Below are 27815 nucleotides of genomic sequence, written 5' to 3'. Positions count from 1 at the left end.
ATACGTGGGTTTGAGTAGGGTGATCATTGCTCGGCACAACATCGAGGGCCGAAGGGCCTGTTCTGTGCTGTACTGTTCTATGTTCTAAACCCCAAATAAGTGGCTATACTTACGCTTTATAAAGGAAACATTGAAGAAAGAAGTTATTATACAAAACAATGACCAACAGGTGTAATTGTTTGAAAAAGACGATTATTAAAGGATATAGAAATCAAGCAGCGAGTGGGATTTTACTGGATGGTTCGATGGAGTATACCACCAGCAGGGATTCGATCGGTCAAATTTTTGTCCGGTCACATTCTGTGACTTGAAAATTCTTTGTCAGAGTGAGCAAACTTGACCTATTTTAATCAACATAAGATGCAGAAGTATTGTCTGAACTAGCACGATATAATTGAGAAGCTAAAACTCCAGAGAGACATCGTTCCATAGGTTGAGCCCCCCCTGGGATTTTTGACCTGCAAGGCCTTCATTCACATCTATGTGAAATTGATTTTACTAGGCTGTGATTGTCAGCTTCCACACACAGCCAGCTACCTGGATTGTTTAAACTCATTTCCCGGCATGGTTGAGTGGATTTCAAGCAGTCAGCTGTGAAACTAACTACAATGTTTACAAACATCTAGCGTTCCTGGGTTAACAGCGATAGGTGAAGGACACAATAGAGAGAACGGGAAAATAACACTGCCAAAATACAATACTTAAAATATAGGATGTTACGATTAGCAATGCATAAGTGTTTTCTTTTCAGCTATCGGTTTTGCTTAAAAAGGAAAGGTCACTTCTACTTTACCGTTGCTGGTTTAGCTACATGAAGTTCTGGGCTGGCTGTTGATGTCATCGCCATATTCCGTGCACTATTAGCCAGAGCGACTTTTAGATTCCTGCCAATGACTTCTGACAATGGAGTACTCATCTTTCTGTTACGTTGATCTGGATTCTTTGGCGTTTCCAGAGCTGCCAATGCATCCTGTGGGGAAAAGAATATGATTGAAAAACATCAGCTCAGGGAAGATACCTAGGAATGATTACAATAGAATACACCACCATCTATGTTTTCAGGTAACATCAACTGCAAGAGCAAAACGTACCTATTTGATAAACATTCAGAGATCGGTAAGCCTTTAAGTCATCCAGTATTAAATGTTAAATTCATGCTTTGTTACCAGCTAGATTTTTCTGCCGGTGGTCAGTGCGCACTGTAACATTACATAACCATTTATTCAGGTTGAGACACAAAACGTCAATGCCCAAGAACAAATTCTACAAACTATGTATCATTACGAAGCATTTAATTACAGAATGGCCGGAAATCTCAGTTTGGGAAACATGTTCTCCCACCGGAGATGAATCGCCACTGATTTGCACTCCTGCTGGGAGCGAACCTCCAGAGGCAATTCTCTATCCCTTGCCATGAAAAGTTATGCATGGCACAGATTGTGAGGGAGTCCCTTGCGAATCCCACGATCGGGCCGCCTTTTTATGCAGGCGCTTGAACCCCCGCCGCACAGGACTTTCTGGATCATCAGGTTAAGTGCCTTCTGCAGAGAAAAAGAGGAAGTCTTTGATGTGGTCAAGAACTGTCAATCATAGCTGCAGGTTTATAACCTATGCCCTCTAGTAATTGACCCCTCTACCCTGGGAAAAAGCCTCTGACTATCCACTCTGTCTATGCCCCTCATAATTTTGTAGACCTGTTGGAAATAAATAATGACTTCTTATTGTGATCAAGGATCTAAATTTGCAATGTTGACACCCATGTTTTCCTGAAATGCATAACCTGTTATCCATTCCAAAGTGTGTTCATTACTCAGCTAACAATTGTAGCCTCTCCTTGTATTCAAACCTGTTTATATATAAACATGATTAATCTGTCCTAGAAGAGAGAATATGCTGGTACCTGAACATCAAATGATGGCTTGAAGAGCTTGTCCTTGCACAGGAATTTTGATGGGGTGTCAAGTAGCAGTTTAGGTTCTTTCTGTTGAAAGGGTGCTCCTACTTCTGCCCCTGATCCTGCTGTGCCAGTTTTACTTTGCTGAGATAAGACCAACTGGAAGGCTTTACTCTGGAACCTCTTTATATCCAACGGAGTCACAGCAGAATTCTGCCTGTTCGTTAGCCTGGATGAGGGATGCTCAAGTTTCTGTTCCAGCACTTTGCAAAAATCTGTGGCCGTAGCAGTCTTATCCACTTCCGTAGCAGTCTTATCCACTTCAGTGACTTTAATTATGAAAAGAATATATATGTAAAAAGGAGTTTAATATATTTGAATGCAGCTGGTTATGGTTAGATGGCAACATGTTAGCTGAATTTGCAAGCAACACAGCACAATCTCCGAAACCCAACAGAAAGCCAATGAAACTGGGAACATGATCATTCACACCTTTAATTCTGCTCATTGCAAAGTTGTTTATCCTAAATGCTGCAATTTCTTTCCAATATTACTGATTTTAAATATAAATATGGTGTGTTAAGGCTACAAGGCATGACTGTGGAGTCCCTCCAGGCTAATTAGCAACAAAATGTTCTTAAACCAATCCCAGGTTAATTCTGTATTTTTACTTTGTTTAAATAAAGAAATGTGATGCTCAAAGTTGATTAGAAGCTATTTTATTTTAGCAAGGAAGTTCTAAAGTACACTGGATCACCAGTTGCAGCTCAATTAGTTTCATTATTTTTTTTCATTCTTCCCTGGAATGTCGATATCGTTGGCTAGGCCAGCATTTGTCACTCATCCCTAACTGCCCTCGGTGGTCGGTTGTCTTCATGAACCGCTGCAGTCCATGTGTTGTAGGACTCACACCCACAGTGCTGTCAGGAAGGGAGTTCCAGGATTCTGAGCCAATAACAGTGAAGAGCATTGAGAGAGAGTCAAAAGGTTATGGGTTCAAGTTCCACCTAGGACTTTAGCACAATACTCATTTTCAGTCATGTTTTTAAACTTCCTGATCGTCAGTTTTATTCTCTTTGTTACTTACCGATTGCATGTCCTCATTCATTTGCACCTGGAAGCCAAATTATGACCATCGCATCCATCACATAGCATTACAGGCTGAGTAAATATCCTGCATGTATACTAGATGACGATGAAAGGGAAAGGCTTTTCCTTCAAACTTCTTCAAATTGTCTGGTCAAAAGGTAAAAAGGCACAGGATGCAACTCTTATTGCCCAAGATTGTAGCGTATAAGTCGACCTTTTTGAAGCCTCGAAAAATCCTTCCAAAAATGCGGATTGACATATGCCAAGTGTAAAACGTGGGGGGGGGGGGGGGGGGGGGGCACTTTGATAAATCAAATAAATCAATGTGGTGTGTGCTATGGAATTAATTAGTTCTACAAGTATACCTTTAACAACATCAAAACGTTTTTTAAAAAAAAAAACAGCAAATTCATTGTCTTCAGCATCCAATGAGTTAACTGAATTCACCCAGAGTAACTTTGGTTTTCGCATCACCATAAGGATTCCACCCTGGATCAGATTTGGCGCTTTTGGTTTCAGATTCATCCTCCCCAGAATGCCGAGTATAGATCTAAACATGATTCTTGGTACTGAGAAAATGTGATCTCTTATATCCTGGGCAGACTTTTATCCCCATGATCTATGATAGGTACAACGGCCAACTGGCAGAAATAAACAAATGCGACGCTCTTGCAGGCTACAGAGAGAATGCCGGGGGTAACCAAACATGTGGTATTTGGATGATGCAGGAACAGAGCATTGTGTAACTTTTAACAGAAGCACTGCAGTGACTTGCTGAAATGAGCAAGGTCCATTCAACATCAGTGTGGTAGAAAATGGAAAAATGCAACATGAGGGGCCTGCTTAATTTCAACTTGCATGTGTAATTTCATCACTTCCATCTTCAAGGGCCACAGATTGGCAAATGGGCTGAAATACAATAGCTCATATACTTGCTGTTTCAACACTTACCAGGATTGATCATATTTTTTATGAGGAACTTGTTTTCATCAGCCTTTTTCCCTGATCCAGCAGTCTCAAACAACCAAGCGACAGTCACAGCTGGTAAATTCCATTTTTTTGCAGCTTCATACTTGGAGCCTTGTGGTTCCTTGAGGACCAAATGGGTGCTGGCAAGCATGCCTTTCTTCAAATTTGCTTTCCGAACAAAAAACTCCTGCACTCTGTACGCAAAACAAAAAAAAAAGGTCACAACGCCTAGCTACACGCATTTATATTGACTGATTAAGTTCAAGGGCTTAGTTGAAGAAAGAACATCCATTTTGATTATCCTACACCCACAGCATACCCAGGTCGAGGGAAGACACAGTTTTCTACCAATGATGACTAAGAGGTGCATAACGGTATCTGCTGTGATTTCCCCTCTAATTTTCCCCTCCACTTGGATAGGTCGGCTTTCCCCAATAGCACACAAGGTCAGGAATGAGGTGAAAAAATGAAAAGGGTGATCCTATGGCCAACCATCACTCTTCACAATATTGCATTTTTGTACAAATTAAATAAAGGTTGCTTGTCCGTTTTTTTGATTGATTCCATTTCACCTTTTCTCCAGCCTACTTCCATTATTTTACTTTCTGTTATTTAACCGGAAAGGAAATAACACGCACTGAAAATAAAGAGAGATCTAGCCACCGTGATCGACAATACATTTAAGCTATCACAACAATGCTCCGTAGTAAAGCCAAACAGATGTTGGGATGCATTAAAAGGTCAGGATGGGTCAACATAGTGAGCTATTCCTCCCACTTCATAATATCATTTACGTGACCACACTTGGAATACTCTGCGCAGTTCTGGTCACCACAGTGCATAAAGGACACTGCAGTTATTGAAAGGATATAGAAGTGCGCAACCAAAATGATTGAGCGGATGAAGGGACTGGATTATGAATAGCACCGTGGCTTCACAGCGCCAGGGTCCCAGGTTCGATTCCCCGCTGGGTCACTGTGCGGAGTCTGCACATCCTCCCCGTGTCTGCGTGGGTTTCTTCCGGGTGCTCCGGTTTCCTCCCACAGTCCAAAGATGTGCAGGTTAGGTGGATTGGCCATGATAAATTGCCCTTAGTGACCAAAAAAAAAAGGTTAGGAGGGGTCATTGGGTTTCAGGGATAGGGTGGAAGTGAGGGCTTAAGTGGGTCGGTGCAGACTCGATGGGCCAAATGGCCTCCTTCTGCACTGTATGTTCTATGAACCAGGGCATTTGTTACTGGAAAAGAGAAGCTTGAAGTGATATGATTGCAGTTATAAGGCTTTAAAAAAATAAAAATTCCAATTATGGGGTAATTTAGCGTGGCTAACCCACCTACCATGCACATCTTCGGGTTGTGGGGGTGAGACCCACGCTGACATGGGAAGAATGTGCAAACTCCACACAGACAGTGACCTGGGACCTGGATCGAACATGGCTCCTCAGCGCCTCAAAGCAGCAGTGCTAACCACTGTGCCACCGTGCTGCTCTTGTTTTTAATGGGCCCACATTGCATAGACCATGATGAAGTGTTTCACTTTTTCCAGGAGGTCATAAACAGAATCAGCAAGAACAGTTTCAGTGAGCAAGTAGCTAATCTATGAAAAAGGGTCCCTGGGGAAACAATGGAAGCAGACAACATTGGCTTTTTCAAGTGCAAATTAGATAGATTACATTCAGAAATTATATTTTTGTCAAGACTATTTTGAGGTTAAAATCCACAGACACGGAGAGAATGTGCAAACTCCACACGGACAGTGACCCAGGGCCACATCGCCGTAAGCATCAGTGCTAAGCACTGTGCCACCGTGCCGCCCTTGCTATTTCAGATTTTATATATATTTCAGCATGCTTTCATTTTCTTCAACGAGCAACTCTTTACCATGTTCGTTACCAAAGACTGAAGCCAATTGAATGCGCTGCCTGGGGGTCCCAATGTCCATCTGAATAAGTCTCTCACCTGATGAAAAACATCAATTTGTCACGTGTGCAGTCGATTCACGACATGTGGCGAAGTGTATAGGACAACACTGTTCTAGTGGACTGATTTTAAACAACGTGTGCAGTACAAAGTTTGTGGGTTTATGCACTCATTGGCAGTTACCTTGCTCCAAGTAGTTCTGCTATGTTATGTAGAGCATCTCTTTCGACCCCGGTAAACTGGCTAACAGACAATACACAGCCAGTCAGTGGTGTGCTTCCTTCCACAATGGGGATAGGAGTAAATAAGTCATTGGAATCGGAGGCCAGTATACACTGTTGATCAATGCACATCGCCTGAAAGAAAACAACAGAAAGATTGGAGCAGCAGCAGAACATTCCTTTAATTAGAATCATGGAATCACTACAGTACAGGAGACCATTCGGCCCATCGGGTCTGCACCAACCCTCTCATTGAACACTCCACCTAGGCCCACAACGCACCCTAATAAACCAATAATCCCACCTAACCTTCTGAATACTAAGGGATAATTTATCACGGTCAATCCACCTAACCTGCACATCTCTGGACTGAGGGGAAACCGGATTACCCGGAGGAAACCCACACAGACGCAGGGAGAACACACAAACTCCATATAGTCAGTGACCCAAGGCGGGAATTGAACCCGGGACCCTAGCGCTATGAGACAGCAGTACTAACCACGGCGCCATCATGCCGCCCTTAAAAAAAGACACAATTATCAAATCATATCAAGACAGATTAAAGTACCTAAAGAGAATTCGCAAACATTTGGTCAACAGTCACTCCCAAAGAACAAAGAAAAGTACAGCACAGGAACAGGCCCTTCGGCCTCCAAGCCCGTGCCGACCATGCTGCCCGACTAAACTACAATCTTCTCCACTTCCTGGGTCCATATCCCTCTATTCCCATCCTATTCATCTATTTGTCAAGATGCCCCTTAAATGTCACTATCCCAAATAAATAAAACATTTAAAAAGACAAATTTAGATTTAAAAAATATAAAAACATAAACTAATCATCAATTTATAATTATGACTAGAGTGCACTGATGGTGACAGGCTGGTGACCTGTTCCAGGAAGAATTAGCTGTGGGAACAAATGAAAGTCTGCCTTGTGCAACACAAGGTGCTGGAAGTGAAACGACAGCACACAGAACCTATTCACAAAGCCTTTATGAGTTAGATAGTTAACATTTGATTTGTCAGGATTCACATCAAAATAGCATTTGAACAAACTGAAACAATCTGTATTTGATTTATCTAAGCAAACCAGGAAAGAAAGCACCACTAAATGATCCCTAAAATTTAGTGGCAAGTAAATTTTAATCACGTGCTTTATCGTGAAGAACTTCTTAATTTGATTACAAATGTTTGACAGAATCTTTCAGGCAGAGTAGACAAGGTGAATAAATTGGAATTATACAAAATGCAGTTGGTAGGGAAGTTTAGGGCGCTACAGGTATAGAATGTAAAAGTCAAGAGATAATTATGAGCCTATACATAGGCTTAATCAAATCTCAGCACCTTGTGCTCCACTCTATAGGGGGCATTCTGAGGTAAGGGTTTAGAGAGGGTACAACACAGGTTTGCTAGGATGCTGCCAAGAGTGTGGAATTTCAAGTACATGAAAGAATTAACGTATTAAGGCTTTTCTTCTTTTCAACAACACAGATTATGGATTAAGACCCCTTCACTGTCGCTGGGTCAAAATCCTGGAACTCCCTTTCTAACAGCATGGTGGGTGTTTCTGCCCCACATGAATTGCAGTTCAAGGAGGCAGCTCACCACCACCTTCTCGAGGGTAATTAGAGTGGGCAATAAATGCTGGCCTAGCCAGCGACGCACAGATCTCTTGAACAAACAAAAATAAATTAAAATTATCAATGGCCAGGTTAGATAGAAGCGGGCCGTTTCCCCACAGTTGAGAGCTCTAGAACAGTGTTCAATTGTTGAGTGTCAGTACTTGTCAAAGATGGTGCAAGTGTAAGTCACAGGTCCCAGGTTCGATTCCCGGCCTTGGGTCGCTGTCTGTGCGGAGTCTGCGCGTGTTTCCTCTGGGTGCTCCGGTTACCTCCCACGGTCCAAAAATGTGCAGGATAGGTGGATTGGCCATGCTAAATTGCCCGTTAGTGTCCAAAGGGATTCGGTGTGGGGGGGGGGGGGGGGGGGCTTAGGTAGGGTGCTCTTTCCAAGGGCCGGTGCAGGCTCGATGGGCCGAATGGCCTCCATCTGCACTGTAAATGCAATGAAAACTCAATATCAGATTTAGCAAAGGAGAATTTTTTCTTCCAGAAACAGCTGTGAGGTTGTGGAAGTCACGTCGAAGGCTGAGGCAGAAACTGTCAGTGTTCAAACTTAAGATTTTATAACGTGTATGAAGGAAAAGGGGATGGATGATGGAATATGGAAATAGGGCAAGAATATTTGTCCCTGTGTAGGGTAAGCACTAACATAAGGTGGCTGACTGAATGGTTCATTCCCATGCTGCAGAATCTTAATAAATAGGACTGGGCCATTCGGCCCTTCAAGCCTGCTCCTCCATTCAATATGACAATGGCTCATCACCTATCTCAACACCATACTCCCACACACCCCGCGACTCCTTGAGAGCCTCGGGATCGATCTATTTCCTTCTTAAATATATCCAGTGATTTGGCCGCCACAGCCTTCTTTGGTAGAGAATTCCACAGTTGTAACTGCTATCGGTAATAACTGGAACAAGACTGGGGTAGTGTTGGGTCTGGTCCGAACCAAAGCTATTCTCTCGATTATGGAATAAATGCATTATGCTGACGACAGCTCGAGGTTGTAGGTAAGTGGTTCCCATCACTAGCTTACTTCTGAACTATTTAACATGCTGTAAATGAGAAACTTGCAAAGATCAATATGATTGACTTAACCAGAAAGGAGTGAAATCTGCTCCAAGCAATGTTTTGCTGATGTTGCACAGCAAAATGAGCATGTTCACTTTGTCTCTTAACCTTAATTTGTTTGAAAAAGCAGCTGGCAGTGTTCGTCACTTGGTAGGAAGTCCCAAAACGCCGCTGGTCATGACTTCACTTACCAGCCACGTGTTTGTAACCACTTCTGCTACAGTTGCGTCCACATAGGTCCCCAATAGGGGCACAATGGCATAGTCTGCAACAGCCCGACTGTGGGGCCGAAGCACCTTCCCACCATTACCCCGAATTAATTCAGCCATATAGGTTTCGTCTTCATTCATAAAGCCAAATATGAGAAACCGCTTTTCCCAAAACATTCCCTCCTCAACACACGATTCTGTTTGGTACGTGGAGGTGTTTGCGGATTGATCTTTTTCCAGCATGGCTTTATGGAGAGTGTCGTTGAAGTTACTGTCTGTTTTTTCATGATTTTCAGGTGCGACTATATGAACAGAAACACATTTGATTAACATTGAGCTTTATTAACAGACAAGGAAAGGAAAAAAAATGAGAGAGCAGAAAGTTTTAACAATCGAATTTAGGGTTACAGAACAATCCAAATTGTAACTAAAGCTCACTTAGAGCATTGCTATAATGCCAGAGCACCTGATGGTATCATTCGAGCAATAGCGCTTCATTTGTGAAGCTACGGCATCATGTCAAATATTTTTTTCTTTTTTTAAAAATAAATTTAGAGTGCCCAATTATTTTTTTCCAATTAAGGGGCAATTTAGTGTGTCCAATCCACCTACCCTGCACATTTTTGTGCTGTGGGGGCGAAACCCACGCAAACACGGGGAGAATGTGCAACCTCCACAGTGACCCAGAGCCGGGATCGAACCTGGGACCTCAGCGTCGTGAGGCTGCAAGGCTAACCCACTGCGCCACCGTGCTGCCTTCATGTCAAATATTGACCTGGTGACCTCTGTCACGTTATGTTTATGTCAATACCCCCGAGCCCCAATAGGCTGAGAAAAATGCAAGAAATTCAATTTACTAAACAAAATGTTAGAAAAATAAAAGAATGTGGAGATAGCATACAAGGTAAAAGCAAGGTGGAAGAGAAAACAACGATGAAAGTGCAGTAATTTTGCCATATTCAGAAAAAGGGTCAATACCCACCCTGTCACCCATTCCCTTTCTGTCATGACAGCTAAGATCCCATTGCACTGGTCCAGCTAAAAACAGAAAGGTAATACAGAAAGGCCAAAAGTGGGGACTAATAGTAGAGTAGGTGAGCCACAATAAGGCAAGGGTCACACTTGCAGCCCGAATGGAGATGCTTGGCAAAGCAGTCAACTAGTCTGCATTTGGTTTCACAAACTATCATCAGAAATATTATACTGAACTGTGGGTACATATCAATTGCTGCTTTACACAGGAGTGTAGAGTGTAGGTACAGGCAAATGGACAAGCCGTGTTGCCACAGGGTGATGATTGGGAAAGGAGAGAAAGAAGGGGGATGGTGATAGAACAAATAATATTACCATAGCCGCTGAAAGCAGAGAAAAAAAGGGGGAAAAACTGCATGGTGGTAGCATTATGCTTTAAGATGCCATAAATATTAGCAGGGGTGGCAAGGTGGCTAGCACTGCTGCCACACAGCGCCAGGCACCCTGGTTCAATTCCAACCTCGGGTGACTGTGTGGAGTTTGCACTTTCTCCCCATGTCTGCATGGGTTTCCTCCGGGTGCTCCGGTTACCCCTCAGTCCAAAAATGTGCAGGTTAGGTGGATTGGCCATGATAAATTACCCTTAGTGTCCAAAGGTTAGGTGGGGTTACAGGGATAGGGCAGGGATTGGATCGGTAGGGTTGTCCTTCAAACGGTCGGTGCAGACTCGGAGATAACTGAGAAGGGACAAGTTGTTTAATGCTTGCACCGTCTCTTCTGTTGGATTTTTTCTTCTTTTTTTAAATAAATTTAGAGTACCCAATTATTTTTTTCCAATTAAGGGGCAATTTAGCGTGGCCAATCCGCCTGTCCTGCACGTCTTTGGGCTGTGGGGGTGAAACCCACGCAGACTCGGGGAGAATGTGCAAACTCCACACAGACAGTGACCCAGGGCCGGGTTTCGAACCCAGGTCCTCAGCGCCGTAGGCAGCAATGCTAACCACTGTGCCACCGTGCTGCCCCTCTGCTGGATTTTTTATGATAAATCCAGAGATGACAATCCTGGTAAGTGCAAAGAACTAAACAAGTTTGACAAGTGGTGGTGTCAGCCGTAGGATTACATTTTGTTCATCTCTCAGGCAGCACAAGGACCGTGTTACACTTAGAAGTGCTATGGGATTTAAGTTTGACATCTCGGAGCTATCGATCGGCACATGTTAATTCAAGGCGTCACAATCAAAAAACATGACCTTAAACTGCTGGCATCAGCAACTGCGAGTCAGCCAACATTAACAATTTCAATTGTTAATAATCAACAAGACTGGGGACTTCCGGTGGCGGCGATGCCTGAGTGAGCCGCACATTCGGCGGGCTCTAACTCCGGAGGGGCTTTGGGGCTGATTCCCCGCGATAGCGGGACCACGGGGGCGGCAAAAAGGCAGCCGCGAAAGAACTGGAGAGCGGGCTGCAGCTGATGGAATCGTGGGAGGCCAACAGGTAGGGGAAGAGAGAGAGAGACGGAGGCAAGGAGCAGAGGAAACTGACCTGAAACGCAAGATGGCGGACCCACGGAACTTCCTTGCTCCAGGCAAGGGGCCAGGAGAACAGATTGAGAGGGCTACCGTTTAGGCTGGTTGAGGAAAATTTCCGGTATTTGGGAATCCAGGTGGCACGAGACTGGGGCAGGCTGCATAAGTTAAATTTGGCCAGGGTGGTGGAGCAAATGAAGGGAGAGTTTCGGAGATGGGATGCACTCCCGCTGTCGTTGGCAGGGAGGGTGCAGACTGTAAAGATGACAATCCTCCCTCGATTTCTGTTTATTTTTCAGTGCCTCCCGATCTTTATCCCACAGTCCTTCCTCAAAAGAGTTAATGGGATGATCATGAGCTTTGTCTGGGCGGGAAAATCCCCGCGGGTGAAGAAGGCGATGTTGGAGAGGAACCGCAGCGAGGGAGGGCTGGCATGGCCGAGTCTGATTAATTATTACTGGGCGGCCAACATCGCTATGATAAGGAAGTGGATGGTGGGTACGGGGTCTATTTGGGAGCGGGTGGAGGCGGCTTCGTGCAGGGGCTCCAGCTTGGCAGCCCTGGTCACGGCTCATCTACTGCTGCCGCCGGCCAAGTACACCACCAGCCCGGTAGTGGTGGCAACCCTGCGGATATGGGGCCAGTGGAGGAGGCAGGTAGGGGAGATGGGGGCGTCTGTCTGGGCGCCAATCTGCGACAACCATCGGTTTGCCCCCGGGAGTATGGATGGGGGGTTCCGAGTATGGCGGCGGGCGGGGGCGGGAAGGGTGGGTGATATGTTCCTGGAAGGGAGCTTTGCGAGTTTGAGGAGCTTGGAGGAGAAATTTGGGTTGGTAAGGGGAAATTACTTTAGATACCTACAGTTGCGGGACTTTGTTCGTAGACAGGTCCCATCTTTCCCACGCCTCCCGCCAATGGGGATCCTAGACAGAATAGTCTCTAGGAGGGAAGAAGGGGAGGGCAGAGTCTCGGGTATTTATAAGGTGCTCATGAGGGAGGAAGGGTCCCAGGCAGAGGAACTGAAACTTAAATGGGAGGAGGAGCTAGGCGGGGAAATGGAGGATGGGCTGTGGGCAGAGGCCCTGAGTAGGGTAAATTCGACTGCGACATGTGCTAGGCTCGGGCTGATTCAATTTAAGGTCGTTCACCGGGCCCATATGACGGTGGCTCGGATGAGCAAATTCTTCGGGATAGAGGACAAAGGCGCTAGGTGCGTGGGAGGACCAGCGAACCACGTTCACATGTTTTGGGCATGCCCTAAGCTGAGGGGGTACTGGGAGGGTTTTGCGGGGGTCATGTCCCGGGTGCTAAAAACAAGGGTGGTGATGAGTCCAGGGGTGGCAATTTTTGGGGTTTCGGAAGACCCGGGGGTCCAGGGGGAGAAATATGGCGGGTAGTACCGGTGGGAGAGGAGCGGGCTTGTGCAATATGTTATGATGGAAGTATTGAAAGTACGTGGATGTTTGCACATTTTTGCCTTTTTTGCTTTCTTTCTGATGATGTCTGTAACTGTTTATAAAGCCAAAAACTACCTCAATAAAATTGTTTATTAAAAAAAAATAATCAACAAGACTGAAAAATAAAACTACCGAACAGAAAAAGGTTTTAGAGTTCAAAAAAGGCTCTGACAATGATCAATGTTAAATAAGCAGTGTGCAGTACGTGGAAAGGTGTTTGTGACTGGGGAACAGCAGGCTGCCATTCAGTGGGTGCACGGTTCTCTTGAAGCGCATAAGAAAGGATTTTCACGTGGCTTAGTATCATCTGATGCATCAACCTCAGATACTTCAGAGGTGGAATTTTACGGCAGTGACATGGGTCTCGGCTGCCAGCTGGAGAGCCGGCGAGAAATCCGCATCGTCACCTTTAGGGCAGGTTTGTCAAATTATGAACCACTCAGGCAATTAACAGACCATAGGCACATCTTCCACATGATCAAGGCCTCAGGAGTAAGATGTCCCACCCAGCGAAGGAAAGTGAATGACATCTCATTGAAACATGACTTGAAATGCCATTTGAAAAGAAATAAAGATTCATCTCTAACCTACAGTTTTGTCGCTCTCCAGGTACTGCAACAGAAGATCATCATCTGCTTGCTGTTGGCTGCCCGGGCTGGCTGTGGCATTTCTTAGTGTCTTACTGCCATTTAAAGTCAAATTAGTTTGGTCGCTGGAAAGTTCTGGTATTGCAACATCAGGTTGATAACTTGGATGGAAATACTGTTCCGCAGGAAGAAGGCACTTCTTGAAAAAGCAGTCCGCCAACCATTTTGCTGTAACCACATATGACCTAATGCAAATATTAATCCAGTAAATTAGTCATTTGAAAAGTAGCAGTGAACATTAATAAACTTCAAAATGTCTTTAAAAAAAATTATTTATAATTATTACTTTTGTACAGAGAGCAGACAAGCGAACAAATTTGAACATGCGAGAGACTAAGAAAGAGAGCGAGTGAGCAGAAGCAATGGGGAGGAAAGAAACAAAAGGGAGAAGTAGAACTTCAGCGCCCAGAATATCATAAGTTTCTGGTGCAGGGGGATTGAAGAGGCTAAGAAGTAGTGTATGAGCCTTAAATCGAGTTGTGGACCACAAATCAGCACCTTGCTTGGTCTATGTGATTTTGCTTCTTGGTTTAATGCTACAGCTGCTGAAGTAACTTATACATTTTTGTGCCATGCCGGTCCAGAGTTCCTGCATCTCTCAGAGCTGCTCTGTGCCCTACATATTGCATCTTCTCTTCTCTCAGGTCTGTGAATTATCCCCACCATTCCCTATCCAAAGCACCAAACCCTCAGTGATGTAACTATTTTGCCTAGCCAGCATTGTGATTGCTCTCTACTCCCACCTGGGTACCCTTTGCCATGTTCACAGCATTACATTGCTGGCCTCATCGAAGGCACCATCCAGGCAACTTCACCTGCCTCAACCAGTGAATAGTTCCAAATGTACATCTCAAATAGTAGTTGGTATTACACCTGCCTGCCCAGAGGTCAACTGGCATCCATTACTAGGTACCTCTCGCCCGCACATGATGCCCAATCCACAGGTCAACCTATGGTCCTGACTTCCTCTGACCCATGACCAGCCACCCTTACTGTAAAGTACAGACGAGGCAGATAAATAGAGGGGAAGAAAGGGGTGCAGGGAAAGGGAATAAAAAATAAGATAGTGATAGAAATAAATGGAAAAAAATGTAAGTGTAACAGATCATAGAGAAGGAAGCAAAAGTGGAAAGGAAAGAACCGTAACCATTAGAGGTAAAGGGGGTGAAGAAGGAGCACAAAAGTAAAACAAATCAACAAAAGTAGGAGGGATGGATATCACAAATTGTAGCCACTCATTGCCAAAGGACAGGTGAGTTTTTGATTTGATTTGATTTATTGTCACATGTATTAGTTTAAAGTGAAAAGTATTGTTTCTTGCATGCTGTACAAACAATGCATACCGTACATAAGGAAGGAGAGACTGCAGAATATGTTACAGTTATAGCAAGGTGTAGAGAAAAGATCAACATAATACGAGGTAGGTTCATTCAAGAGTCTGATAGCAGTAGGGAAGAAACTGTTCTCGAGTCGGTTGGTACGTGACCTCAAACTTTAGTATCTTTTTCCTGAAGGAGGTGGAAGAGAGTATGTCCGGGTTGCGTGGGGTCCTTAATTATGCCGGCTGCCTTTCCGAGGCAGCAGGATTTATGGATAGAGTCAATGGATGGGAGGCTGGTTTGCGTGACGGACTGGGCTACATTCACGACCTTTTGTAGTTTCCTGCGGTCTTGGGCAGAGCAGGATCCATACCAAGCTGTGATACAACCAGAAAGAATGCTTTCTATGGTGCATCTGTAGAAGTTGGTGAGGGTCGTAGCTGACATGCCAAATTTTCTCAGTCTTCTGAGAGAGTAGAGTCGTTGGTGGGCTTTCTTAACTATAATGTCGGCATTGGGGGGATCAAGACAGGTTGTTAGTAATCTGTACACCTAAAAACTTGAAGCTCTCGATCCTTTCTACTTCGTTCCCATTGATGTAGACAGGGGCATGTTCTCCACTACGCTTCCTGAAGACAATGATAATTTCCTTTGTTTTGTTGACATTGAGGGAGAGATTATTGTCGTTGCACCAGTTCACCAGATTCTCTATCTCATTCCTATACTCTGTCTCGTCATTGTTTGAAATCCGACCCACTACGGTGGTGTCATCAGCAAATTTGAAAATCGAGTTGGAGGGGAATTTGGCCACACAGACATAGAACATAGAACAGTACAGCACAGAACAGGCCCTTCGGCCCTCGATGTTGTGCCGAGCAATGATCACCCTACTCAAACCCACGTATCCACCCTATACCCGTAACCCAACAACCCCCCCCCCCCCCAACCTTACTTTTTAGGACACTACGGGCAATTTAGCATGGCCAATCCACCTAACCCGCACATCTTTGGACTGTGGGAGGAAACCGGAGCACCCGGAGGAAACCCACGCACACACGGGGAGGACGTGCAGACTCCACACAGACAGTGACCCAGCCGGGAATCGAACCTGGGACCCTGGAGCTGTGAAGCATTTATGCTAACCACCATGCTACCGTGCTGCCCTATAGGTGTATAATGAGTATAGTAGGGGGCTGAGGACACAGCCTTGTGGGGCACCAGTGTTGAGGATGATCGTGGAGGAGGTGTTGTTGCCTATCTTTACTGATTGTGGTCTGTGGGTTAGAAAGTTCAGGACCCAGTCGCAGAGGGAGGAGCCGAGGGCAAGACCACGGAGTTTGGAGATGAGTTTCGTAGGAATGATGGTGTTGAAGGCTTAAATGTAGTCGATAAATAGGAGTCTGACATAGGTGTCTTTGTTATCTAGGTGTTCCAGAGTAGAGTGCAGGGCCATGGAGATGGCATCTGCTGTGGACCTGTTGCAGCGGTAGGCGAAGTGGAGTGAATCAAGGAAATCCGGGAGGCCCGAGTTGATTTGTGCCATGACTAACCTTTCGAAGCACTTCATGATGATGGATGTCAGAGCCACTGGATGATAGTAATATATGTATTTCATTCCCTGTGGAGTATGCAGTGACGGGCGTCCATGTGATGTGGGCGTGGGAATAACAGGTTTTCCACAGGCTCTGGCGCTAATCTTTTTATAATCCTTCTTTTATCCTGTTCACACGACACATGCTTGTCTAATCCAGTAGTATGCAGTATGTCCCTAGAAGATTTTTGGATGAGTGCTGGGGAAAAGATTCTGAGGAATCCTAAGAACTCCGGTGCTAAAAGGGAACAGCCGGATGCAACAGGTGTGTGCGTGTGTTGGGGGGGTCCACTGTCCGTGTGGAGTTTACACATTCTCCCTGTGTTTGCGTGGGTCTCACCCCCACAACCTAAAGATATGCAGGGTAGGCGGATTGGCCATGCTAAATTGCCCCTTAATTGGAAACAAGTAATAATTGGGTACTATAAATTTATAAACTCAAACATTTTTTTGCGTCTTTGGCTGAAGCTCACATTCAGTCCTGGGAAAACCAACTGTTGCTATGTCATAAATCCTGGAAGATTTGGAGAACTGAAGCTGCAGAAGAATGTCAGGGTTGTCAGTCTGACAGAGTGGAGGGACCTGTTAAGTCTTTTTGAGAACTGGCTACCATGTTTCCTTAAGCTAGATGTGAAGGTTGGGCATTTTAAGTTGGAAAGGGCGCACCTTATCCGGTCTTAGGCCTAGGGACAATCAACGCCCCTGCCCATTATCAATCGCTTTCTTAACTTTAATGATCGGCAGAAGATTCTAGAGGCAGTGAGGTGTGGTGGGACCTGGCTCCATGAGGGGTGAGGACCTCCTTTTTTCCATGACTTCTAGGCTGCAAGACAGCTGAAGCATCGAGGCTTTGATTATGTTTGGAAACAGCTCAAGGTAGCGGGAATGAATTATGCCCTACTTTATCCTGTGACCTTGAAGGTGTTTCTGACAACTCCATTAAGTCTTTCGACAATCTGGCTAGCGTCTGTAAAGTCTGTAGGAGAGGACTTGGACTGACAATCTGCTGCACGTTGAAATTTGAACTTTCTCCCTGTTACATTTTTTTTTGTCAGGTTTTATATAGTCATATATTTTATTTATTGTGTTAAAATTTGAGCACCATACTGAATGTCTTATCCTTGAGAACCTCAGCGACTTTTATTTGTGGTAGCTGTGCTGCATGCTAATTATCCATTGTTCTGTCTTCTTATCCTTTTCTTTATGATGGTAATACTGGCTGTTTAATAGCCTCTCTTTAATCATGGAAGAATTGAATGGAGCCATGCAGAGAGGTGGGTGGGAGGTTTAGGTCTTCATGGGTGGGGTCCAAAATGTGGGAAGGACATCTGGCTCCCATTCCCTTGTCGGCTTTTCTCTTCTCTGTCGAGGAGTATGTCTCCTGATGGTAATGATAGCATGCCTACACAGTGTTAGCCTTATGGGTCTTCACCGGTGTTGAGAAATGTCCCCTTCGAACTAATATGGTCGGGATTCTTTTGTGTTTTTGTTGTGTTGGGGTTTGTAAGATGTTGACTGGAACCTGGAATGGTACAGACAAGTCTATTATCAGAGAAAAGAATGTTATAAGGGCGTTATGGCCTCTGATATAACTTGAGGTAGGTGGGGTGCGTTTAGATGCATGCTCAAATGTAGCGTGAAAATCCTATCCTATCTTTCCTCGGGTAGGCTGAGCAATGGCAGTAGCTAATTTTAAACTATGTTCCTGGAATATACGGGGAATTCATCATATCAAAAGGAAAAAGGTCCTTTCTTTTCTTAAGGTGGAGAAAGTTGACATAGCCTTGTTACAAGAGACTCATTTGGATGACAAGGAGAACTTTAAGGGGGAACGGGTTGTGGCTTATCTTTTTGCCTCATTTTCGACTGTAGCAGGGGAGTAACTTTGGTTGTGGGTGGAGACTAATTGTCATTTGAATCCCTGTCATACTAGAACTAACTATTTCTTTGTGCCTACATTTGGTATCCTCTGGTTCTATAGGTAGCACCGTGAACTCTGACAATGATCCTAACATCCTTGCGTTTTTACTCGAGGACTTGCTCCCTCGATCTAGGTCATGGCGTTTTGATGCAACTCTGCTTAGGGATAAATCCTTTACTACATATTTCAAAGAAAGAGTTTGAGCATTTTTATTCAGTCAATTCCCTTTTTGATGCTATCCCCTTAATTCTGTAGGAGGCCTACAAGGCTTATTGCTAGGGACCTGGTTATTTCTTACAGTTAACAAAAGGTGTAGAATGCTGGAAAACCAGCACCATTTGGAGCTAGGTTGGCCGAAGAAGAGGGAGAATATGGAAGGCATCCTAATCGACATTGTTGAGCAGCTCAGGTGGCTCTGGATTAGCTGCTTGGGGGTTTGGTGGGAGGATGGGATTGTTATTTATATCAATATATATATATATAGGGATTGACATTGCATTTGTTACTGATTATTGTTTATTGTTGGAGGCTGTAAATTTGGGAGAAAACGTGAAAAAGGAGAATAAAAATATTTTAAAAAAGTAAATACTTGACTTTGTTGACGCAGAGGGCTACCCCTCTTATGCGTGATTATAGGGTCAGTAGACAATTAAAACCAAAGAAGTTAATAGGGCATTTAGCGATTTTTATGCTGAACTGTATAAGTCGGGCCAGTCTGGAGATGTATTGACACATATGGAGCGCTTATTCTCGTCCCTCGAGGTTTGGAGTATCAACAATTGGTCCTTAATGCCCCTATCTCTGAAAGAGGTGTATCTGTGGCCATGAAGGGGCTCCAACAGGCCCCTTGGGCTGGATGGTTTTGGGTGAGAGTTTTATGACAAATTTAAGGTCCTGTTAATAGGTCCGTTAAGTGGTATGTATTATCATTCATTTGAGGCAGGTCTGTTACCACAGACACTCCAGGATTCAAATATTTATCTGATTTTAAAGGTAGACAAGACCCTCTGAGAGAGCCTCTTACAGGCCAATTTCTGAATGTTGATTTGAAGTTGTTTGAAGTGTAGGTTCGCCAGTTAGAGGCAATCCTGCAGTTGATCATTCGGGGATACCATACTGCTAGAAAACCAAACCTTTATGAAACCAATGTTAGGAAGTTACTGAATGTGATCCAAGTTTTCCAAAAACAAGCATTGGATGTGTTAGTGATTTCCCTCGATAGAAAAAGCTTTTGACAGAGTCGAGTGGAATTTTTTGGTTTATACGTTCCAGAGATTTGGAGTGAGTGAGGAATATGTTAAGTGGATTTAGGTGTTATATCCGAAGCCGTTGGTGGCAAATGGTTATAAATCTCAGAACTTTGGCCTTCAGAGAGGGACGATTAGGCAGGGCTGCCACATAGTCCCGACACTGTTTGCATTGGCCATAGAGCCTCTAGCAGAGGCTATTAAGCAAGACCCGTTGATATTTGGGCTGCACTGTAGGGGGGAAGCAGTATAAGGTCACACTTTACGCTGATGATGTGCTGCTCTTTCTGCCAAAACCGGACATTTCAGTTCCCACTATTATCGACGTGGTTGATAGATTTAGTACCTTCTCCGGTGTCAAGATTAATGTTACTTAGTCTGAGGCTATGCCAGTGGGAGGGTTGAGAGGTAGACCAACTCCCCTGGCTAATTTCCCTTTTAGGTGGTCCCCGTTAGGGTTTACTTCTCTGGGTGTTGTAACTATTCCCTTTTTCAAACAACTATATGGGTGTAATTTTCCTCAGTTGATTTTGTCAATTAGATGAGATCTGACTCGATGGTCCTCCCTGTTGTATGGTGGTTGGGCAGGATTGTTATTTTACGGCAGCTTTAGGTTGGGTTCAGCTAGGTGCAAAAATCCTATTATTATTAATACTCTTAAAAGTGTGGAGGATGGTCTGTTAATTAGGAGGGGGATCTAAACTGACTTCCGCTCTCTTCCCCATCCAGGGCAGTCCAGACTTCCCTACCAGGACTTATGATCCACGGATTTGATATTTGGAGAGTTCGAGGCATTTGTAAGCTGAGTGACATGTTCAGTGGTGCCGCCTCCTCATCCGTTGAGCAGCAATGCCAACAATTTCACATTCCAAGACACACCTTTTTTTTTTAAAAAAGTACCTACAATTTGGAGACTTCATCCTTAACAAGACAACTTTACGTCTTGACTCTTCTATTCCCCTGGTAGAAACAAAATCCTGATTGCTGCAGAGCTTAAACAGTTAATTAGCAAGTTTTATGATACCATGCGTTCTTGATCCTGTGTTAGTACATTGGGTACCTTGCTGTCTTGGCAACTAATATTGATGAGGAGACATGGGGCAGTATATGGGATCATGCTAATCAAATTTCAATATACAATATAATTAACTAAATTAATAATAATCTTTGTCACAAGTAGGCTTACATTAACACTGCAATGAAGTTACAGTGAAAAGCCCCTAGTCATCACATCCCGGCGCCTGTTCAGGTACACGGAGGGAGAATTTGGAATGTCCACATTACCTAACAGCACATCTTTCGGGACTTGTGGGAGGAAACCGGAGCACCCGGAGGACACCCACGGAGACACAGGGAGAATGTGCAGACTCCGCACAGACAGTGACCCAAGCTGGGAATCGAACCTGGACCTGGCGCTGTGAAGCAACAGTGCTGACCACTGTGCTACTGTGCCTGGTAGTTGAGGGTGATTATATGTGTATGGACCTGTGTCAAGATTCAATCCTTTTGGTCTGGTGAGTTTAAGGTGTTTGACAGGATATTTGGCAAGGACCTAGAATTTGATCCCTTGTTCCTAATGCTGGATCTTTCCAGATAGGAGAATTATTGATGCGAATGAAAAATGCTGTATAACATTTTGCAGCTGGGAAAAATATCCTCTGCTCCTGGGTCAGTGATCCTTTGATTCAAAATTGGCATTAAGGTATATCCTTATGGAATTCCTGACATTTCAAAAGGTATTTTATTCCAAACATGTGTAACAACAAAGTACAAAGTCCATCAACTCAGTCCACAGCTTGTATAATTTTCTCCTTTTATTTCCTCCCCACCAAAAAACTCCACAAATACTGTCATGAACAGCCTCCACCGCACCTCGAAGCCCTCCTCAACTCAAATTTAATCTTCCCCAGCCAGAGAAAGTCGGACAGAAACCCCAGCCAAGCTGCCATTCACTTATCTGATCTCCAATTCAACAGGATCCTTCGCCAAGCAATCAGAGGGGTGAAGGCCACGACATCGGGCCCCTTTCCCTCCAGAAGCTCCGGCACGTCCGTGACCCTAAAGATCACCACCAAAGGGTCCGCCCCCCCTCACTATCTTGGATAGTGTCCCAAATACCACCTCCCAATACTTCTCCAGCTTCTCAGCCCCAGAATATGTGAGCATGATTCGCTGGCCCCGCCCACTCTTCTGACACCAGTCAGCCACCCCCTAGAAGAACCCACTCATCCTCGCTCGAGTCATATGTACCCTAGACACCACCTTGAACTGAATCAAGCTCATCCTCACACAGAGATGGTTGATTCACCCGCCACATCGCCTCACACCACAACCCCCACCTCCCTCGCCACTCAGCCGACACCGAAGGGCCATCGCCCAAGGGTTCAATTGCCAGCGCAAATAACAATGGTGACAGCGGGCACCCTGCCTTGTTCCCCTGTGCAACCCAAACTCCGCTGAACTCATCTCATTCGTACACACGCTTGCCACTGGGGATACATACAAAAGACGCACCAACACTACAAACGCCAGCCCAAATCTTCCCAGAATTTCGAACAAGGCTGTGACAAATTGCAATACAGATTGTAATAGACTGTAGGATACATCCAGACTAGTAGGATGGACGGAGGCTGATAAATGGCAGATGCAGTTCACTGTAAAAACAAAAAGGATATAAGAACAGCCAAAGGAATGGCAGCATAGTGGTTAGCACTGCTGCCTCACAGCACCAGGGACCCAGGCTCATTTCGGCCTTGGGTCACTATCTGTGTGGAGTTTACATATTCTCCCCATCACTGTGTGGGTTTCCTCCCACAGTCCAAAGATGTGCAGTTTAATAATATAATAAAATCGCTTATTGTCACAAGTAAGCTTCAATGAAGTTACTGTGAAAAGCCCCTAGCCGCCACATTCCGGCGCCTGTTCGGGAAGGCCGGTCCGGGAATTGAACCCGCGCTGCTGGCCTTGTTCTGCATTACAAGCCAGCTGTTTAGTCCACTGTGCTAAATCAGCCCCAAGGTGGATTTAGGTGGATTGGCCATGCTAAATTGCCCCTTAGTGTCCAAATAAGATGTGTAGGTTAGATTAAGCGGTCAATGGGATAGAGCGGGAGAGTGAACTTGGGTGAAGTATTCTTTCAGAGGGTCGGTGCAGACTCGATGGGTCAAATGGCCTCCTTCTGTACTGTAGTGATCTATGGTGAAGTACCTCCACTCTACTCGGTCAAAGGCCTTCTCCGCATCCGTAGAAACAACGACCTCCGGTGCCCGCCCCCCCGATGGAGTCATAACTACATATAACAGTCTCTTGATGTTGCTGGAGAGCTGCCTACCCTTTATAAAACTGGTTTGATCCTCAGAGACCACCTCTCGCACACACCTCTCCATCCTACCCGCCAATACCTTCGCCAGTACTTTCACATCCGTATTTAGCAACGAGATGGGCCTCTGTGCCCCACACTCCAGTGAATCCTTCCCTTTCTTCACGATAAGTGCAAACAACACCTGTGACAGTGGCCCTGGCAACTCCTCCCTCCCTGTCAGCCCCAGTGGCTTCACCAATGCCTGCCTCTTTTCTTTATCCAACTCTGGGAACTCCAACCCGTCTAAGAATTGTCCCATATCCCCTCCCTCTTCTCCAGCCAGCTTGGCTTTATACAACTTCTTGTAATATCCCCATAACACCTTATTGGTCCTTCCCAGCACTACCCACATCGTAACATTTCCCTAGATGCTGCCTGCCGCCGCTGCAACTGGTGGGCCAACATACAGCTCGCCTTCTCTCCATCTCTTTTTCAAAAAATTTATTTTGTTACAAACATGTATCAAGCCAGGTTACAGCAAATAAACACCCCGGGAAACTTACTTCCCAACAGTCAACTATACAGTCTGTACAGATGTCTCCCCCTTTTCACCCCCCCCCCGCGACAAACAGCCCCTCAAACACGGTCACAAACATACCCCACATTTTCTCAAACCCCCCTGCTGAGCCCCTTAACTCATACTTTATCTTCTCTAACCGCAGGAAGTCGTACAGGACACCCAGCCATGCCGCTCCCCCGGGTGGCGATGCCGACCACCACTCCAGCAAAATTTGTCGCCGTGTAATCAGAGACGCGAAGGCTTCTTTCTGTCTATTATCATACTGCACTCCCCTCGCCCTCTGTAGCTGCCCCACCGCTTTGCCCGTCATCAACCTATCAAACTTTCCCCTGCAATCTCTCCCTCTCCGCCGACAAATCCTTTGTGCCGCCCCCCTCACCCAAGAGTATCTCCTTTCCACCTCAACTATCGCGTCCAGCAGCTGCCTGTTCTCCTCCCTCCATCCCCGTGAGGCTTAAACAAAATAATCTCCCCTCGAACCACTGTCTTCAAAGCTTCCCAAAAAGTGGCCAACACCTCCCCGTTCTGATGAAGTATACATCATTCCTAATTGCCAGTCCCACACATGTGCGTTAAGGAGGAGTACTCCCTCCCGGATTCCTGAGCCTCCATAGATCTACAAACCCCATATACCCTCCCAACCTCTTTGCCATCCTCGACCTTCCCATCGACTTGCGGCTCGACCTGTCCACCTTTGACTCCACTACACAGTTAAAATCTCCACCCATAATCAGTTGGTGTGTATCTAGGTCCGGGATCACTCCCAGTAACCCCTTCACAAGCTCTGCATCATCCGAATTAGGCGCATATACACTGACCAACACCCTCCCACAGGTCCCACACTTCCCTGGCCCCCACAAACCATGATCTATTGCTCTGAAAAATGGCCACCCCCTTGACTTCAAATCAAACCCAGAGTTAAATACTTGCCCCTCCCATCCTTTCCTCAGCCGAACCTGATTTTTCACTTGAAGATGCTCCTCCTGTACAAAAATCACCTCCGCTCTCAAACACCTCAGGTACGCAAAAACCCAGGACCTCTTGAGTGGTCCATTCAGCCTCCGAATGTTCCACATCACGACTGTTACCTGAGGCTTACACTTCTATTCCTCTCTACCGTCCACCACCATCCCCATTCTGATCTGTCTCACTTAATCCCATCCTGAACCAGGTCCATCCAAGATAGTACTCCCTCACTGCCTATGACCTCACAACCTCTAAACTTGCCATGTCGTATTCCTCCCCCACCTCACCTCTATCCACACGCATTGCTTGCTAGTGTGACAACTCCCACCCGAAGGCTCCCCTTGCACACCCGCCCGCACATCCCCCCACCGGTCCCTTAGCCTGCGCAACCAACCGCTGAACCCCCCCGAATTTTATGCAAAACCATCTCACCCAAAGGACCCTGTCACACACACCCCTTACATAACAAAAAATGCCAAAATTCACAAGTAACCTCCTCCCAAAAACAAAACACAAGGTTGGGGAAGGGGGAAAAAAGAGGAGAGCAATCAGCCCCACACAAGCTTACAACTCCCAAAACCCCCGTTCTCCTTCGGCAACACAGACCACCATAACATCCAACCTTTGTGGACTTAACCCCTCCATCCCACATCACCTTTCACCTCTTCCCCCAACTTAAGGTCCCTTATAAAATCATTCGCCTCCTCTGGCGTCTCAAAATAGTGCTCTTGGCCGTCAAAGGTTATCTAAAGTCTGGCCGGGTACAACGCCCCAAAAGGAATCTTCTGTCTGTACAACACCGCCTTAGCTCTGTTGAATCCTGCACGCCTCCTCGCCAGCTCTGCGCCATAGTCCTGGTAAATCCGGACCAGATTACCCTCCCATTCACATTCGCTTTGCCCTGGCCCACCTCAGGATCTTCTCCTTGTCGACGAACTGTACAATCACTGCCCGTGGCAGCTCCCCTACTCAGAGCTTCTGCCTCAGGGATCTCTGGAGCATTGTCCAGTACCTTCTCTTCCACCAACCCGGCCAGCATCCTCGATGTTCTGCTGTCGGGACCTGTTCCCCTGCTCCTTCACCCACAGCGACTCGCATAGATTCCCCCAGGATCCCCACCTCCGCCTCCAAAGACGCACACCACCTTCTCCAACTGACATATTATCGCCCCATGCGCCTCCACCCAATCCAACGACCCTTGCAGAGATGCCACTCCTCCCTTAATCATCTTTGGCCAGTCGCTGTGCATCTCCTTCCTCTGCTGGCGAAATTCCTCCTCGATGAAGCTCAGCAGTAGCTCCATTTGAGGCTCTCTCTCCACCCCCCTCTCTCTCTCTCCCCTGACAGTTACCTTTCCCCGCCTGCCATTCTCGAAATTGGTGCTGTGCCACATGTCTCCTCCAACTCCTTCCCCAATCTTTTGCTGGGTCTGTTAGCCAGTAGACATGCCAATCCTAGGGATAGCCTCTTCTCCTACGCCTTTTGCTCCACTTTTATGCCGAAACTACCCGCTAAAGGGCAAATAAAGAACTGCCGTGTGCGACCACTCACTCTAAGGTCGCCACCGGGATTCCTGATATCTGTGCTCCATTCCAGGTCTGATGCACTCCGTAATGTGTGGGGCTCCTATCTCAAATTTATAGGCTCTGCATTGTCTGACCTGCTCCTGGAAGGTTTCCCCTGACCATATGGCAAGTCACGATCTCGCTATACATAAAGATGGGCATCTGGACATGTTATCCTATCATATTTATATGGTCTATTCCCCCATGCCCCCCATTTTCTGATTGATCCAATAAATAGAGGCACTAGTTCTTAAGGATTGTTGTTCTTAATTTATCCTGTCTTTCTCGGTTCTTACATTTGCAGAAATGTTTATCCTGCGCTGTACAAGTTGTGTTTTGAAAATTTATTGCGTTATCTATAAAAATAATTAGAAAGCTAATAAAAAATGTGTATAAAAAAGAAACATGCAGTGACTATACCTGTTTGATATTTTGTTTAAACATTGTTTTAGATCCTTATCCTCTTCTCCCATGATTACGTGAGTAACGTCTTCACAGATTTGATTAAACCGAACACCACCTCCAAAGTTAATCATTCGCCTTAATTTATCCAACTTCTTGCCACTAAATCCAGTCAAATAGATCTGGGAGAGTGAGAGATATGTATGGGTGTACATTTAAACAAAACAGCAACGTTTTGCAATAATTGCTCAGCAGTTTAGGAATTCACAAAAAACTTTTTATTTTGCAATTGAATGTTAACAAGCAAAAATAGCTCAGAAAAATTTGATTTTTTTTTTTCAAAAAACAAACGTGAAGTCAAACATGGAACATTAAAAGTTTATCTTTAGTTCATATCAATATAATTATCCACAGTGATAGAAATGTTTGAACTAGTGACATATTGAGAGAGACAAACTTACTTTACATCCATCTAGCAAATCCTCGGGAACATCAGAAAAACTGAAATTCAGTGCTTCGAGATGGTCATCAGGAAGTTCCGGTTTAGCAACCATGGCAGACGTGAACGCAGATTCATTTACGCAGCTTGTGCTAATATTGGAAATATGACTTACATCTGATAGAGGTCGGGCTAATAGGCCAAGGAAGAGAAACGGTAAAATTAAATCTTTTGTATTCTTGGTTTATGCTCAGCATTGGCTCATCATCTAAATTAGATGCTAAATTTTAAAAACATTAGCTTTTTTATATAATAGCGCATTCTTGAAATACACTATGTGCTCTAAGGAACTGTATAATGTTGGAAATCTTATTGTAATGGAGCTTACGTCATTGTGAGCACGTGCTGATATTTCATTAGTGCAACAGAAAATCACAAAGCTGTCTCCAACAGTACCAGATAAAAACTGGCAGCATTAAGTGTGCAACTATCCCCCTTCAAACACAAGAAGAAAAATAACTTTCCCTTTAATAAAGCTGTACACCCATAGATGCTCAAACAATTCAACCAACGAATACCCATCGAAACAGATTAATTGCTAGCAGTGTTGATGATGGCAAATCATGATGTATAGTTCTATAGTAGGAGGTTATTTCATAAAATGAACAGTGTACCATTAAACTAACTCCTACAGCATTACTCAAACAAAAGTTAGAAAAAGAATGTTCTCACAACTCACTTGTAAATGGGGGGGAATTTACATTAGAAAATTTCCCAAGTTGCTTTATAATGGCAATGGCATCATTAGAGGGACAGTTAGAAATGCGGCCAATAGTTTGGTCATAAAGTCGAGTTTTGAAAAGGTTTTTTTAATAATGAAGGTTAG

General features: G+C 45.0%; 1 protein-coding gene across 9 annotated transcripts in view; it reads right to left on the bottom strand.

Annotated features, from left to right (window-relative positions):
* The window catches only part of topbp1 (DNA topoisomerase II binding protein 1), a 79346-nt gene that overhangs the window by 30118 nt on the left and 21413 nt on the right, over positions 1-27815 (bottom strand). For all 9 annotated transcript variants that reach the window (XR_005460612.1, XM_038796674.1, XM_038796676.1 and 6 more), the window contains 8 exons: positions 26952-27121; positions 26509-26672; positions 13539-13783; positions 8976-9295; positions 6054-6226; positions 3935-4146; positions 1901-2223; positions 794-970 (listed from right to left, as the gene is read on the bottom strand). Coding sequence is in view for 8 of the 9 variants with exons in the window: in XM_038796674.1 (XP_038652602.1) it covers positions 794-970; positions 1901-2223; positions 3935-4146; positions 6054-6226; positions 8976-9295; positions 13539-13783; positions 26509-26672; positions 26952-27121 (1784 nt within the window). In the remaining variant the exon portion in view is untranslated. The remainder of the gene's footprint in view (positions 1-793; positions 971-1900; positions 2224-3934; positions 4147-6053; positions 6227-8975; positions 9296-13538; positions 13784-26508; positions 26673-26951; positions 27122-27815) is intronic.

The sequence above is a fragment of the Scyliorhinus canicula genome, chromosome 5 (assembly GCF_902713615.1).
Source record: "Scyliorhinus canicula chromosome 5, sScyCan1.1, whole genome shotgun sequence".
Classification (NCBI taxonomy): domain Eukaryota; kingdom Metazoa; phylum Chordata; class Chondrichthyes; order Carcharhiniformes; family Scyliorhinidae; genus Scyliorhinus; species Scyliorhinus canicula.
The sequence above is the reverse complement of the archived record's forward strand: the minus strand, read 5'-3'. Positions and strand labels throughout refer to the sequence as shown.